Source organism: Stenella coeruleoalba, assembly GCF_951394435.1.
Source record: "Stenella coeruleoalba genome assembly, chromosome: 14".
NCBI lineage: Eukaryota > Metazoa > Chordata > Mammalia > Artiodactyla > Delphinidae > Stenella > Stenella coeruleoalba.
The window spans coordinates 46,056,913-46,074,451 of record NC_137160.1 but is presented as its reverse complement, the minus strand read 5'-3'; the positions used below and the strand labels follow the sequence as shown (position 1 = coordinate 46,074,451).

The following is a 17,539-nucleotide window of genomic DNA, read 5'->3' as shown; positions in this document are numbered from 1 at the left end:
GGGAAGCTGGCTCTCATCCAGCACCATTAAAGATGGGAGGCGGGTGCAGGGGGAGGGGAATTAATTCAGCGACCTATGTATGTTCTACCCTCATCCTTCTCAGTAATAAAGGTTGTACTGTGGTTCTTTATCTGCTGACTCTTTTGTCTTATTCATCCAGAACTCAGATGGATAAGAAGCACTATTTATTAGGTCTCTTCAAAGACAACAAAATTACCAACAAGGTCTCAACATTACTGAATACTCAGAGGCCAAGGCTGAAGATCAAAAAGAAGCCAGGCCAAATAACATCCTGAGACCGCCAGCAGGGCCGCAAGACCACTAGGATGGCTGGACACTGAGGGTCTGAGAGCAGACAACCAAGTCTCTTCAAGTGCTCGGTGAAGCCCAAGTCCTGGGAACAGAGAATCACATGTGCCTCTGCATTGCTGGGTGTCTACAGTTCAGGGCCAAGCCGCTTGAGGTCGGGAAAAACGGCAATTCACAGCACTGTCAACCAATCAGTTACCTGCATCTCTTAAAATCACCACTAGGGGTGGTTTGGCCAGAGACAGAAATCACCTACTTCCACAGCAGCCTAGCCTAATACTGGCTCAGTGTTAGATTTTCCCATTCATAAGGCCAAAGGTTGCTCCCTGGAATTGAGATCCTTGAAGACTTCATTCTAGAGTCCAAATTCTCCTCCAGGCTGCAATCCTACAAAACCTTGAATAGAAAGACTTATCTTGCTCCCACTGGGTCAGCTCTTGGAGACTCCCAAGGACCTGATTGTTACCAGGGCGGAAGAAATACTCAAACCCTGGGAGGTTCCTAGAGCTGTGCCTTTGGGTTAAGCCAGGCTGCATTCAGACTTTTGTAAAATGGATGATGATAATGATGCCGACTTATCTCAGGAAGCTGAGGTGAGGATTACATAAGACAATGCAGGCAGCCTGCTTGGCCTGGAACATAGTAAGCACTCCACAAATAATAGATTTAATCACGAGTGAGCTCTCCAGAAGGCTCACACTCCTTGGAAAGATACTATACAAACCATGACTGGAAACGTTAGGCAAAGAGAATGGGCAACAAATAGCAAGGCCAAGCTACAGACGAGTTACAAACTTCATTCCATGGACTAGGGCTCTGCAGACACCGCAAGGAAGACGAAAGGCCGGAAAACAATCTCCATCGTGTTAGTAACAAAAAGAATACAAATTGAAACCAAAAAGAGATACCATTATGCAGTCCACCAGGTCGTTAAAAATGCTAAAGCTTAACTAGAGTATGTATACTAAGATTATGAAAAAAGAAAAGTATGTACGTGGTGCTGGTGGCGCAGCTGGAGAACAACTCTTGCAGTAGCTGGTAAAGAAGAACAGGCACATAACTTGTAACCCAGCAATCCTACTCCTTGGGACATACCCCAGAGCAGACCAGCATTCCATCACTGGGAGCTTGCTGGAGATGTACTGAATCAGGAGCTCAGGGGATCGTGCCAGGAATCTGTTTAACAAGCTTTAGGTGATTTTTATATAAGCTAAAATTTGGGAAATGCAGCCCTAGAGTATCCCTGGCACTTACGACCAGGTGGCATGTACAGGAATGTCTGCAGCAGCAAAATTCTGAAACCAGACACACAGTCCATCAGCAATAAACTGAGTAAGTAAATTGTATCGTATTTATAGCATGCAGTGCTCTAGAGCAGTGAAAATGCATACATTATAGCTACACGACTCAGTTGAATGAATCTTATGGACATAATACTGAGAAGAAGGAATCACAAAAAATATATTATATATATATATATACACACACACACATTTGTGTATATATACACACATATACATACACACGTATACATGGTACATTTACACATATATGCATGATATATACACATTTATATAAACATCTCTATATATACATTTACACATATATAAAAGGAATATATACATAGATGATAAAACTATAAGGAAAATCGATGAATAATTGTCACAAAAATGAAGATAATGGTTACGTCTGGGAGGAAGGAGGGAAATGGGAACAGTACTCTGGAGACTTTCAAGGCACTGGTAATATTCTATTTCTCAAGATGTCTGGTAGTTGTATGGACATATTTTGTAAACTTTAATTATTGTTTAAACTGCATATATGCTTTATATACTCCTCTACATGTACCACATTTTACAATGGAAAAAGCTGTTTTAAAAAGTCTATCCTGCCTTAATTTTTTTACCTACATTCAAATAAATATCAAACCTAGGAACACAGGCTCCGACATCAGGCTGCTGGCATTTGAATCCTAGCTCCATCACTTAACAAAATAACTTTGGGCACCTCAGTTTAACCTATCTGTACTTTGGTGTCCTCATACGTAATTGAGTAAAATTTTTTTGCAAATTAAATGAGTTAATAAATGTAAAGTACTTTGAACAGTGCCTGCACATAGTAATTACTCAAAAATAATGCAATATTATTAAGATAGAATGAAACTAAGTTAAATGTAACATTTCTTGCATCTAATCATCAATAAATCATCAACATCTACAAGAACAATGAATCTACCTTCACTCTGTTTTTGCAGATTCTGTACTGGCATCAACCAGTATGATAAGACTACCCTCAACCCTCTCCTCTCTGCTGGGTCCTCATGATCATGTTAAAAACATTCAGAGACTAAGTAACCTACTCTGGTTGCAGGCTAGTCTCAAAACAACACACACACACACACACACGCTTGTGTCCATAAAAGAACATTAAAGAATTAAATCACAGAAGCAAAGAGACAGACCTACGAAGACACCAGAATAGCTCCTGTTTGATTACCTGTAATTCCCAAATCAAATTGCTGACAGAATGACACTCCATATATATTCATCCCTTTCCCTAATTGTATCAGCCTAGACAACATCTGTTAGAATTAAAGGAGGAATGTTAAAACATGCGCCCTTCAATTGTGGCTTCCACATGCCATCTAAGGGGCACTGGCAGCATTCCATGCAGAAGGACAAGTTATCCCCCTGGAACACTGAACACAGAACAGCGCTTCGAATGTACCAAGTACTCAAACTTATTCAAACAATTAAATTACCCCTTGATTACGTTTGTGTAAAACGAGGGTAATGATTATACCCCCAAATCTTCAGTTAAAGATCTTACATCTTGTTTACCATATGAAAGCACTTTTCTAAATGATGTATATACATTAACCCACCTACTCTTCCTAACAACCTCATGACAGATACTACTTATTACCCCCATTTTACAAACAGACATCCTGCGTGATAGAAACGCCACACATGCTGTCCAACTTCACACAACAGCCAAGTGTCAAAACCAGGGCCCCAAACAGGTCGTCCTGCTCCAGAGCCAACATTCTTAACCATTGTGCACACTGCCTCACTAGGCAATCAGCACAATTGGAGAGAGAAAAAAGGACATCCAGAAGCCTATGGCAACCTGTACTTAATAGAGGAAGCATTTGTTTAGAAAAACCAGAAGTTTTCTTTGACAAATGACAGCTACCCACATGTTAAGACCTCCTATTTCGGGGCTTCCCTGGTGGCGCAGTGGTTGACAGTCAGCACCTGCCGATGCAGAGGATACGGATTTGTGCCCCGGTCCGGGAAGATCCCACGTGCCGCGGAGCGGCTGGGCCCGTGAGCCATGGCCGCCGAGCCCGCGCGTCCGGAGCCTGTGCTCCGCAACGGGAGAGGCCACAACAGTGAGAGGCCCGCGTACCGCAAAAAAAAAAAAAAAAAAGACCTCCTATTTCATACCAAATACAAAAGTAAATTTCAGATAAGCAAAATATCTCAATGTGGAAATATAAAGAGGTAAATATAATTTGATACAGCATGATGTTTGAGAAGACTGTGTTTGGAGGTGGACAGTCTCAATTTATATCTTGGCATACCCACCGAAGTAGTATTCCAGAAACACACCATATGTATATATATTTAATTTATTATATATAATTTTATTCCAATATATACAACCTATATATAATATATAATACATATTACATGTTATGTATATTATTATATATTATTTATTTTAATTATGAAGAACCAAGACTTCAGAAAATAAGATATCAGAGTCTTGACGATTCTTAACAAATCCATTACATACACAAACACTAGAAAAAGTAACCTCACTGTTTTCCAAAATGCCTTTATTCTAGGCCATAAAATGTTATAAGCTATCTACACATAATCCGTTGTTATCTACATTCAAATATACCACTATCCCCCTTTCAAACAAAGCTCCATTGAGACAGCCTCAAATAAAGGGAAAGACCATAAACCAAATCACGGATTTAATTCAGCTTCATTTACAAGGCACTTAGCTATAAATCAGATGGTAAATTAAATCAATGGTTATGCGATTCTCCCCAAATGTTCTTAGCTATCTGTCAAACAAAAAAGACAGAACTGTAAATAAAATTTAATGCTGAAAACACAAACACTGTATGTAAACAATTGCTTTTATGGTAGAAAACCATGTGTAAGGGCGGAACACAAGTGAAGTACCAATTAGATATCAATAAGCTAAAGCCACACAAGAGTACAATCTTTCTAAATATTGTGAAGTCCACTCATGTACAAACATAAATGAATGAGAGCTGCCTTGAAAAAAACCAGACCCTTGGTGGGCCATTCCCTCTGGATATGGATTCCTTAGTCCTTATCCTTATGCATGGAATCCTCCACCTAGATTCTAGCTCTACTCAACATGTATTATAAATGGAGAGAAAAGGCCCTCAGAAAGAAAGCTTGGGACAAGCATGGCGCTCCGCATCCTTCATGGCAACCTCTCAGATATTTAAAAAAGCTACACAAACACAAAAGAGGATCAACTATACCCAAAGATGCACTGACCAGCCGGAAAACTAGCAGTCTGTGGTATTATAACCCCCAACTTAACCTTTTTTAAATTAAAAACAAATCTTGATACTATGTATAAAACATAATTGATGAGAACATACTGTATAGCACAGGGAACTCTACTTAATGCACTGTGGTGACCTAGATGGGAAAGAAATCCAAAAAGGGGATAAATATATATGTATGGCTGATTCATTCTGCTGTACAGTAGAAACTAACACAACATTGCAAAGCAACTATACTCCAATAAAAATTAATTAAAAACAAATCTGGGTAGGACCTCATTGAGAAGTGGGTCACTAGGAAGCTCAGAGAAGGTATTAAGAAGCATCACTGAAAAGATTAGTCTTAACACCCAAACCTTCTGCTTTAAGACTTCAAGTCAAAAAGATATTTAGTGCTTTGTCTCCATCCTCCTTCTGATATAGGGAAGCCAAGAAAAGCTATACCTTACTAAATTCCAAATGTCTTTGGTTTTTGGTGAACAATATTGCCAATTTACCAGAACTAAAGAAGAAGATATCTAGGTAGGAAAATCCACAAAAGGTGTTTCGTGGTTTGACACCATGAACACTGAAGTGACCTTTAGCTGCAATGAAACAGCCTGTTTTTATTTTTGTTTTTAACTCAGCTTACACCTTCCTTCATCCCCCAGATCCTTCTATAGAGTCCATGAGCCTTTCCTAATTTTGTGACTATTAAAAAATATATAAGATACAAATATACAGATGATTCTACAAATTGAGTGAAAGATGCCAGCTACAAAACGGCGTACAGTGTACGACTTCATAAAGTATGGGAATAAGCTAAACTGATATATGCCATTAGAAGTCAAGTAAATAGTAACCACTGAAGAGATGGCTCAAATTGGAGAGGGTACCCCTGGGATGCTGGAATGCTGTGTCTTGACTGAGTGCTGATTAAATACTATGATCAATTAATGAACACTCAGCAGGCTATCCACTTATACGTGCACTGTCCCATATACATTTGATACTTTCATAAAGAGTGAGTGTGTGTGTGTGTGTGTGTGTGTGTGTGTGTGTGTGTGAAATTTAAAATTTGAATTTCCTGAAATATGAGAAGCAAGACATGAGAACCCAATCTTGGAGTTGCTCTTGTGGGGGTGTATACCAAAGGAGCTGTGAAAGACTAATATTTTGGTTGCACAGAACACACTTTTCTTTACTAACTGGACCAGAAAGCCATAAAGAATGAACTGCAGACTTTGAACTGTTGTGTTAACCAATTAAGACAACAAAAGAAGAAAAATTAAAGTAGCCACAGCCTCTGATTTATTAAAGATTTGTGTTAAGCATAGGGATTAAATCATAGCCTTTAACTTAATAAGTTTAATGTTTTTTAAGTGATTTATTTCAGAGTTCGCTTAACAGCTCCCCAACCAACTAAGAGACATTTTGTTTGCTATTATAGTCAAGCCAAGTGTATCCACCCACCAACGATAGGTCAAGTTACAAACAAAATAGTTCTAGGCTTTCTGGGCAGCAAACAAATCAGCGTGTACTCAGTCACGCCACAAAACAGTCACACAAAAACCTGTTGTAGATGTGGATGTATATATTTTTAAAAGATGTCAACTGGTTTCATTTGTGGGAGAAGTAATTCGAATTACTCAAACATGGAAAATGTGCCATTAAACATTAAAATGTTTTAACACAATGACAGAATCTCTTGAATTTACTTTTATTGAAAAAACACAGTTTCAAAAAAAAAAAAAACCCAAAAAACAAAAACAACCATGCGTAGCCTGAGGCTTTCTTGGCTCTTAGAAAGTATTTTAAATTCCAGGATTCACACACAAAAAGATATTTTTTGAGTACTTACCAACACATTATTTGTTGATCAAGACAATCTGAAGAACATTATAAAACTGATTATGAATCATTTACCTAAGATTTTTTTTCTTCTTTCTCTAAGGGAACATATTAAAAAAAAAAAGAATGAAAATCTTAACCAAGCATTAAATTTTGGTTTCAGATGCCAAAATAAATCAAACTATTTAAGGTCAAAATTAAATAGAGAATGTAACTCAAAAGTTAACTACTTTACAAAAACCTTATAAACTCAGTAGTGAGGAATTGAAATTTCCCTCTAATTCGATATTCATTCCCTGAATATCATATTAAAAGGGTCCCAGCCTGGTGGAGGGAAAACACCTTGGGCCCTGCAGTCAGGCTTAACTCTGCTATAACCAGATATGGCTCTACTATGCACTCTCACAATAAATACTCAGACTGTCTGACTCCCTCTTTGATAGTCTCTAAAATGGAAATAAAACCACCTATGTTACAAGGTTATAGAAATAATTAACTGACGTAACATGTTAATTTCCTTCCCTACAATTAAACTTATTTCATTTTTAAGGTTTAGTACTACCAGACGTTGGTTTTAAAAAAAATATTTGAAGAGATGACAGCAAATATCTAAAGTTTCAAATAGTTTTATCTGGCATGTGTGCTCTTCTGACTTATATGAATGACCTACTGATTATTACTAAAAATAAAATAAATTGTGAAATGTCTTAGAACTGCATATGGGAAAAAAAAAACACTGAAAGGGCATTCCTTAGATTCCTTACTGGAAGCAGTAATACGAAATTCGATACTTTTTTTTTTAATGTGTGAATTGTCATTTATATTTTAACCAATTTTATTGTGGTATGATTTACATACAATAAAATGCATCCATTTTAAGAGTATAGTTCAATGAGTTTCAAAAATTATACATTCACCTAACCACCACTGTCAAGTTCTAGAGCATTCCTGTCACCCACAAAATTCCCTCATGCCCCTTTGTAAACAATCTCTTGTCTCCATCCACATCCAGCCCCAGAAACCACTAAACTATTTCCTGTCCCTACAATTTAGATTTCCCTTTGCCAGAATTTTACCAATTTTGATATTTAATGCAATAGAAGAAAGTTGAATAAACTCAAAATTTATTATAATAATGAGGATAAAGAGAGTCATTTCACATTTCTAGTTCCAATAATTTCTGGAATAATAAAGATTCCAAATTATGATCCTTTAATTTTTTTTTTTTTTTTTTTTTTTTTTTACTAATTCCTTAATTCACCAAAACACTAAATTATATACAGAATGGGGGTGGGGAAACTCCACATGAATGTTTTAAATTATGATGGTCAAGTACAATTTTTTAAAAAACACAAAAACAAACATTAAAACTAAGACCATAAAAATATAAAACTATATGGTCGTACATAAGTATGCTATGGTCAAGTTAATTTTTAAAATTAACATAAAAAACAATATTAAAATAACAGTATGTAGGAGTACAGAAGTACACTATTATTCCAGGATTTATTTATTTATTTTTAGTATAGGTAGGTATATTTTGCAAAAGAAAATCTAAGAACAGATCATGGATCAAATACTTCTCCAAGTTACTGGATTATGAATGCCATATTATGTTTATAATAACACCTCCTTTTAAATGACTCAAGCTGTTTTAAAAGCATTACACCACGAATTCTCCCAATGCTACCTGAGAAAGTTAAATATCTTACTTAATTGAGACTGTAGACCAAAACATCTGATTCTAATACTAAACATTCTCCTGGATCTCAAGTTCTAGGTACTAGTAAGGTCCACTTTAGGCTACCTTTTCACTATCAGAACAGGTTAAAAATTAAATATTCAATCAGTCAAGAGAATGTAAGAAATATCTTAATGGTTTAACCAACTAGTATAATCTCTCGGGCACAGATAACTCAGCACAGTGTGGTCATTCCATGATACAACATGCAAACTATCTATTACATAACTACCCATTAAATTTAGCCAATTTTCCTTGGACTTACTTATAAGCTCAGCCTGCTACGGGTTGTTCTCAACCCAACTTTAGGATGTTCTAGTGTTAGTGTATGTCATCTTCATCTTATTTCTACTCTCATTGATTTTCTGTTCTTCAGTTATAGCTTCTCTCTGTGGTCTATGTCCAATTCCTCTTCATTCAGAGGCCTTGAAATCCCACTGATGATTTTGGCTGTCCTTCCCTGAAGCTTTTCTAGGTAGATACCTAGTGATTATGCTAAAACATTAGGTGGTTTAACAATAATTTTCTTGAACTGTAAGTAGAACTAAAATGTTTTGTTCCACACAGCAGGGGTTCTCAAATCTGACTGCACATTATTCCACAATTTATTAAATCAGTCCCTACCGGACTTTCAGAGACCATCTAATCTGATCTTTTGTAATTATAAACAATGCTTCAATGCAAATCCCTGTATGTGTAAATATATATACATCATGCATACATCATGAATACAGACATATCTGTAAAAATGACTAGAGAAGAACTTGCTAGGTCAAGAGGCCATATTTTTTTTAAAAAAGAACTATTATTTATTGTTAATTTACAATGTTGTGTTAGTTCAGGTATACAGCAAGGTGATTCAGTTAAACATACATACATATATATATATGTATATAAGTTCTTCTTCAGATTCTTTTCCTTAATAGGTTATTACAAGCTACTGAATATAGTTCCCTGTGCTATATATAGTAGGTCCTTGTTGTTTATCTACTTTATACATAGTAGTGTGTATATGTTAATCCCAAACTCCTAATTTATCTCTCCCCCCTTTCGCCTTTGGTAACCATAAGTTTGTTTTCTATGTCTGTGAGTCTATTTCTGTTTTGCAAATAAGTTCATTTGCATTTTTTTAGGTTCCACATATACGTGATATCATATGATATTTGTCTTTCTCTGTCTGACTTATTTCACTTCATATGATAATCTCTAGGTCCATCCAAAAGAGCTATATTCTTAATGCTGAATGATATGCTATCATATATGATAAACTATTGTCAATAGCCCTCAAAAATCATACTCTATCACTCTGAATACCTGAAAAATCTCTGCATTTCAGGTTAGTTATTAAAGTCATTCCAAAGTCTTTGAAAAGGAATCATTTTGGGATATTTTAAGCAGTCCCAAGAGTCACAGAACTAGAAAGTCCCTTAGAGATCAACTAATCCAACCAGGCCCGAGGTTTTATTATTGAGGAAAATGAGGTCAGCAGAGTTTAAGAGACTAAACTACATCTGGACCGGATTAGAACCCCAGGCTTTCTGCCCTTGACACTAGCTCTTGACCTTGACACTATGTCAGGGCAGCTCACTTGCACAGAACAAAGCTATTATACTCTTTGTGCCCAAACCACCTTGGATGACACACACAAAGTTATCAATTAACTATCAATTGACAGTTCATGCCAAATTGTGGTAAATGTTGCAGGGAACGCATGTAGATAGCAGTCCTCAACCTACGTACTGCGCATATATATGCAACCCAAGAGCCTGCCTGCTGTAAGTACAGTTGGAAGCTCAGACAAGGAAGTACACTGGGTCCTAAAGAGAGTAAGATGGAAAAACTGAGCAGTGTTTACGCATAATCTAAAATAGAGCTTAAAAACTCGATTGTAACACAAATCATAATCTTTAAGTTCAAATTTTTCACAAGGTCCCATTTAGATCCTGAATTCACCTTCTGCCTACTTTAAACTCATCACTTGGTATATGCAGAAGATGTAGCTCTTACTACAATATTTATCTGTATATACTTCCTCCCTGGCATGAATAGGTTTGCTTAATTTAAAACTTATCTACATTTAGTTAAATACACAAAGACTATCATCCGCTCAAATTAACTGGCATAATTTACTGAAAAATTCAAACAAAAATAAATTTGTAGAAGGAAAAAAACAGAAATGTGAGGCGTAATGATTTGTTGGTACAAATTATGTTTCAGCTTAAAGTTCTTAACCCAACTTGAAAATAGATTCTAGAAGGTGTACTCATGGCAGATGTGAAATAATTACTCAAATAACAAAACCCAAATTCCAAATCTATCATATTTTTTAAATGGCTGATGAAATTCACCACAAGTCTATGCAGTGCTTAAACTTGATTAATTTTTGTATTTGAGCCCAAAGAGCAAATTTGAATAATGTTAACTTGGGCAAACCCATAGAAAGTACATACAAACACTACACTTCTTAAATAACAGCTGATTTTTTTTTTAAATCACTCTTCTAACTTGAGACTATCCCTTTGAAAACACGATGGGGATGAGGATTTTTTTGAAGGCGTTTTAAAGCAAGATTAACTGTTGCTTTAAGTCCTGACATTTCACAATTAATAACCCTAAAGCTTAATGAGGCGCAACAGATTTAAGAATTGAAGATTTTTTAATGAAAACGGAAATTAAGGACAGTTTGGTGCAATACACTGTCACCAAAATAATCTGTTCCAAGAAGAATTGAGTCTCTACACGTAAAAAATACAAACTATCTAAAAGAATTTCCCCTTAAAATCTCAGTTCAAACTTTTAGAAGAAGGTCAGGGTAGACTCTGATGAAGGTATGAAAGTCTACTTTGTAAGTAAATTTTGAACTTGCAATTAAGGCCTAAAAAATTATATATAATTTTAATTTATGTATATAATTTTAAAATATGTTTATAATATTTTAGGATACACAAATTATTTTTCAAATCACCCCTAGAACATGTGCAATGCACCACTTGTTAGTCATGGCCACATGCCACAAGTTTAAAAAAGGGCAGAGACGCATAAGTGGAATAAACTGTGAACACCAACTATGTTAATTCTTAATTTCATAGGAACTTGTTACAAAGCTGTTGAAAATCAAATAAACATGGTGAATACATATATGGTCTATACTTAAAATGATTATTGTATCCTAGATTTTCCACATTCTAAAACAAAGCTTTTTTTTACATTTCACGTGTTGAATATTAATGCCTTGAACGTCTATACTTAATAGGTGAAAATCACATATGGTTTGTGCATCTTTTTTCATACATCCTCATCCAGGGTTGAAAGCAGAACCAAGGCAATAAGACTAAGAATCTAGAATATCTGTGAATCTTAAGGAGGTGTCCTTGATTCTTCATAACCCATACAAACATATTTAAATTAGAACAATGCAGCTATGCAATTAAAATGTGAACTAGAAAAACAAAGCAGGCTTCTAATCTATTCATTACTGGATGGGTAGTAAAAGTAAAATTGGTTTTTATTCCTGATGATAAATCTATTTAAGGATTTGAAAGTCACTTGTATAATTTAAAAGGAAAGCTTGTCATAACTTTGTGATATCCCTTGATCAGTGAAGTTTAATGCTCAAATTCTGCTTTTTTTAAAAATAGGACGATGCTAATGCCTCAAGCTAAAATGAGGAAGAATAGAGAAAATCTTAAACCTGAGTATCATAATATGCAAAATTGACTAGAATTATGTAAATCTAGGTAACAGAATAACTCAACTAGTAAAGATTCTCTCAAAGTGAAAAAAGTGTTCCAAGTAAAAGAACACTTCAGTTAATTAAAGGGATAAAGTCCTTTTGAATATTCAATTATTCTTCTTTAACTGGTCTGAAAAAAATAAGGCGGCTCCGTTATCTACACTAATAACCTACTCATTCTCTTTTCTAAAACTCATGACTCCTTAGTCTGGCCTGAAAACAAATGAACAAACAAACAAACAAAAACCTAGACTTTTAATAGCAGATGACTGCAGAGGGGCCATTTTCACCTTGCGAATAGATCTGTGTTATTCTGGTGTGTAAATCAGACCATTAGCACAAAGTCATTTCCAATCTCAGTGTGTACAATCCACAAGGTGCACTTAACCCTAAAACTCGTGTTGCATAAACTGCTCTGCTTCCACTTCTAATGACCTTGCAAACCACTCAATGTTATTGCTCGACTCGAACCCGTGAATAACCCAAACTTGATGACAAAGTTTTAATCTCCCCTTTCCTCGAGGTTTATAAAAGTCAACAAGACATTGGCTTGGAAGAAACTGAGAAAGAACATACAATGGAAAAGGGAAGGGCGTGATTTGACGTTTATAAATGATGTATTTTAAAAATGCTTAAGGAAATAAAATGACCTACAAAATCCACACCTGGTTTCAAGGCAGATGACTCAAAGAGGAAATGAGATTGCTCCAGTGGTACACACTTTAGTCCCATGTTATTAGCGACCAACAAACGTCTCCTCCTGTCCTAACTTCACTGCACAGTATTCAATTAAAACTTACTTTCAGATCAAAAAGTTGGTGAGCATACCATCCACTGCTGGACTCACACTCTTAGGACTTATTATAAGTTGCCTGTAAATAAGTCAGACCATGCCATGATATCCAAAACATAATGTTTTTTAAAGTGAGATTTGTTTAATCTATGACATATTTGTTTTAAAAAAACCTGATGTCCACAGGGTTAAGTTTATCTTGCTTTCCCCTTAACTTCAAACACTTGAAGTAGCACTTTTCTCCTTCTTCCCCATTCAGCCTAACCTCTTCAATAAACCCCATTTTAAAAGAAGAAACAATAAATGAAGTGACAGGAGGTGAAATAATGAGTGTGCGCTCCAAGAATAAAGGGCGGTTTTATAACAGGAGGTACTTTTGTTAGCAAGTGACTGGCAGGTCTCCTCCCCCAAGTTAGGAGAAATTCCATCCACTCCCCAAAAGTGCAGAGGCCAAAATGTCTAACAGTTTTGAAACCCCCGAGTCAGGAGAGAGAATGGGGACGGGGGAGGGGGAGCGGACTGGCGAATGGGGGAAGGGGAAAGAAAAAGACCAGCTGGAGATGATAAGAACAAAAGGAGAAACCCAAGAAAGGAGAAAGGAACGGCGGGACCCGGGCGGCCCGGGAGCCAGTGGGAGGGAGAAAGCCGGGAAAGTAGGAGAACTGGACCCGGGGGAGGAGAGCGCGGAGCCGGCGCACCATGGACAGGGCTCGGCGCAGCCGCGGCCCACACCCCTCTAGGGGGTGGCGGGAGGGAGTGTGAGAGACCGCGGGCGCCAGCCCGATCCAGCCCCCGGCGCCCGCGGCCGGAGCGCGCCAGGCCCTGACTCACGCAGACCACAGAGAGGGACGATCCGCACCATCTGTCTCTGCCCCGGTCGCCCCGGTGGCAAAGGCACTTCCAAGCCGCGCCCGCACTTTTTGGAGCGGCCACCGGCCGGCCACTCCTAGCCGTCGGCGGTGCGCTGGGGGCCCTTCAGGCGGATTCCCCTGAAGATCCTGCCCTAAAGTGAAGGCGGACACGCCCCTCTCCCGCAGCTGCTTGGGGCCCCCGCCGCTCGCGGGGGCAGACTCGCGACCCCCGCCCGGACCCCGCCCAGCGCGGGTGTCGCAGCCGCGGCGCGTGGCGTCGCTTCAGAAGACCCGACTGGCCAGCCGGGAGGGGCCTCGGTACATCCTCCGGGCGGACGCCGCGGGAAAGTTGGGCGCTCGGCCGGACTGGGGATCCGCGGCGCGGAGTGGGGAGGGAGGCTGCGACCAGCCTGGAGCAGGTGCTTCCTGCCGCGGAGGAGCCTCCCGGTACCGACTGCAGGGAAAGGCTGTCTGGCGCTCTCCCGAAGGCGTGAAAAGTAAAGGCGCCCCCAGGACGCACGCACGGCAGAGGCAGCCGGACAGGAGAAGAATAAAAGCCGAGTAACGGAACTTCTCCCCGCCCGGCGGGATAAGGGGCGTGCGGGCCAGGGGCTGGGTGCGGAGGCGCCGACCCGCGTAGACTCTTTGGGGCTAGGGGGTGAGGTTTTCTTTTCAGGTAGGACCGACTCAAAAAAATAAATTGTGAGGGCAGGAAAACAAAAATAAGAAGCAACTCTAAGCTGCGATAAAGACAATAGGACGGGGGAGCCCTTGGGCACCGGGAGGCGCGCGGGTGCCAGGGTGAGGTGGGGTGGAAGCAAGTCCCGTAACTAAGATACCAGAGTGAGAATTCCTACTGCAAACTCGCGACCCATCCCTGCAGAAATAAACAAACAAAAAATGGAGCAAAGTTCAATGCTAAGGGCGAGAAGCGCGGAAAACTGCAAAACCGGAGTGCTATCCTACCTCACCTTTCTGCTGCCTAGGGACACCCCCCGCCCCGCGAGCTCGCCTGACCCCGCAGGAGCAGAGGGGGCCCGCGATCGGCCCCTTCGGGACCCGCCAAGAGAGGCGCGGGAGACCGGCTGGCTCCGGCAGCCCTGCCCTTGCGCCCTGCCCAAGCCTAGTGTCTGCGCAGCTCCCGCCCGCTTGGTGCGGCAACTCCCTTCCCGGGTGCGCAGCCGGGCCCCGCAGCGGCGCGGGGAACAAAGGGACCCGGCGCCGCCCGCCCCACCCCGCCCGCGGCCCGGCCCGCGGGGACCGTCGCGTACCTGAAGCAGGGCCGCCAGCAGCGGCAGCAGGGTCCGCGGCGCTCCCACTATCCGGCACATGGAGGCGGAGAAGGGCCGAGCGAGGAGCCGGAGGCGGCGGCGGCGGCAGCAGCGGCGGCAGCACCAACAGCGGCGCGGAGAGACGGCTCCAGGCAGTTTCCACCCCCTTCCCTTCCCTCCCCACCCCACCCCCTTCGCCGCTGCTCCCCGCTCCCCGCCAATGGAGAGAGAGCTGATGACAAATAGCGGGCCGCGGAGTCCGCGGGACTCGCAACGCGAGTAATAAAACAGACCGAGAGATCAAGGAGCTGGGGAGGGGGCGGGGGAGAAGGCGGGCGTGCGCGTGAGGGTGTCTCTGTGTGTGTGTGGGGGGTGGGGGGCCGCGGTGGCAGCGCCGGCTGCTCTGCCCAAAGCGCAGCGGAAGCCAGGAGGGATGCAGGCGGCGGGGACCTTGGCCGGTGGAGGATGCGGAGGTGGAAGAAGAGCGGCTGGCACCCCCCAGGAGCTCCGCAACGCGAGGTTTCGGTCTCAGGGTTTTGCTTCCTCCGGGTCCCCTCTCCAGGGCCGCTCGGCACGACGAAGACGGCGGCGAAAGCGCCGCGGGGAGGGCGCTTCGGGCCGTGAGCGCTGCGCCCACAAAGGGCAGCTGTCCCGCCGCCCCCGCTGCGTGTGGGCTGAGGACCCTTTCTGGGCTCCCCTTTCCGGTCCCTGGGAGAGTTGGAGACTGTTCTCTGGCCTCGACCCGCGGGGGTGAGGCCAGGGTCCGGCGCGGCCGCTCCTGCCGCGGCTCCGTCCCGCGTAGCTGCCGCCGCGGCTGCCCCTGCTGGTTCCCGCCCGCCGGGAACCCGCCCGCCGGTTCTCGCCCCGCGCCGCTCACTCGCGCGCGCCGCCCCAACCCCCTCCGCCGCCGCCGCCTGCGCGCCCCGCTCGTCCTCCGCGAGCGCGACCAGGGCGAGCTGCCGCCGCCGCTCTCCCCGCGCTCGCCCGCCCCGCGAGCTGCCTGGCTGCGCAGCCCGCTCCCCGCTCGGATCTCCTCCCGCCGCCGCCGCCCTCGCCCCCGCCTCCCTCCTCCGCCGAGCTTCCCCGCCCGCGTCGTGGCCAATCGGAGGCCACCAAGCTGCAGCGGTAGCCGGCCGGATCCGCGGCAGCCGCCCGCCCCCGCCCAGCCGAAGCGCCCCATTTTTGCTGCAGCCAGCGGGGGGTCGCCGGAGGGAGGCCTGGGGTGCGCAGAGCACCGCCCCGGCAGGTGGAGGGGCTGCGGGAAAGAAAAGAACTTGCGCAGGAACTTGATTGGTGGCAGGTTCATTTGTGGACCGCGAAGGGGAATCAGAGATTAGGCTTTGGAGAGGGAATGCGTTCTCCGTCGCCTCACGCACGCTTCTCTTTCTGTTCTGGCTGTTTTTCTGGGCAGGGGCCGACACAGCAAACTGGCGACGCAGGCAAAGCCCATCCTGGCCATTGTTGTCTGCGGCGCTCGCCGCGAGCCACCTGCGGGCCTGGAGGGGGGAGGCCCCGTGGCTTCTCTCGGGCGCACGCACCTCTCCCTCCGTTGCGGATGTGCTGGAACAGCCCAAGTTTGTGTGTGCTTGTTTTGTTGTTTTTCCCTCTGGGGGGTTGAGAGTGCGTGTTATTTTATTTGAAATCTCCTGTTGTCTGTTTCTACTCGTTAGTGATACTGTTCACTATTTTTAGCAAACGGTCTAAGGGACTTTGACTCCCTCCGTACACCCCCCCCCCATAACAACAAAAGAAAGTAAAGAAAGAAAGAGAAAAGGGAAAACGACCTAAAACCAGAACTTGCCGTGAAAATAGGATTATCTGAGACATGAATGACTGATTCAGAGTTCGCACCAAGTAAAGGATATTTGCTTCCTCCTTTTAAGGCATGAACTTGGGGTGGTTCACAAAAAGTGAGAGACTTTACAAGTTTGGGTCACAAGCATTTGTGGAATGGAGGGAAGGGTGAGGAGCAATTGATTTTGGCGAGGTATTAAGTTTTTGTCAGAACTTTTTTTTTTTTAAGGTTTTTCAGGTAAATAAAAATACGGTTTTTTTTCTAAGCGTTTCAGCACTTCGGAGGTCATCGAACTTCGTTGCGGTTAATGTACATTACTCTTCTGCTTTGGGTAACTGAAGTATTAAGATTATTTGAATTTGAGTTTCAGGATACTGATCATTTAAGAACTTGATAATGAATCTCTAAAAATCAAGTACTAATTTCTTTGACGTAAGTGATGTAGCTTTTAATAATGTACTGTCGCTGGCTAGGCTTTTCAAAATTCAATATTCATAGGGAAGTTTATGCAATTTTAATTAAAACATAATATTGTAGGCCTTTTTAAAATGAAATTCAAAAATTTTTTCTGGATTTTCTTTTCAAAAGGATAAGGAAGGTCATGTTAATTAAATTTAAAGACAAAAGGCCCCACTTGTTCTTTCTCTTCCTTCTT

General features: G+C 42.1%; 1 protein-coding gene across 2 annotated transcripts in view; it reads right to left on the bottom strand.

The window, feature by feature from the left end:
• The window catches only part of CDH2 (cadherin 2), a 214,012-nt gene extending 198,762 nt beyond the window's left edge, over positions 1–15,250 (bottom strand). The window contains exon 1 of one of the 2 annotated variants that reach the window (XM_079942955.1): positions 15,090–15,250. In XM_079942955.1, the coding sequence (XP_079799081.1) occupies positions 15,090–15,149 (60 nt within the window). In that variant the 5' untranslated portion in view covers positions 15,150–15,250. Of the gene's footprint in view, positions 1–13,826; positions 13,846–15,089 lie in introns of those variants that run through there. The other variant, XM_079942956.1, reaches the window with a different exon arrangement.
• Between the last annotated feature and the right edge of the window lie 2,289 nt (positions 15,251–17,539).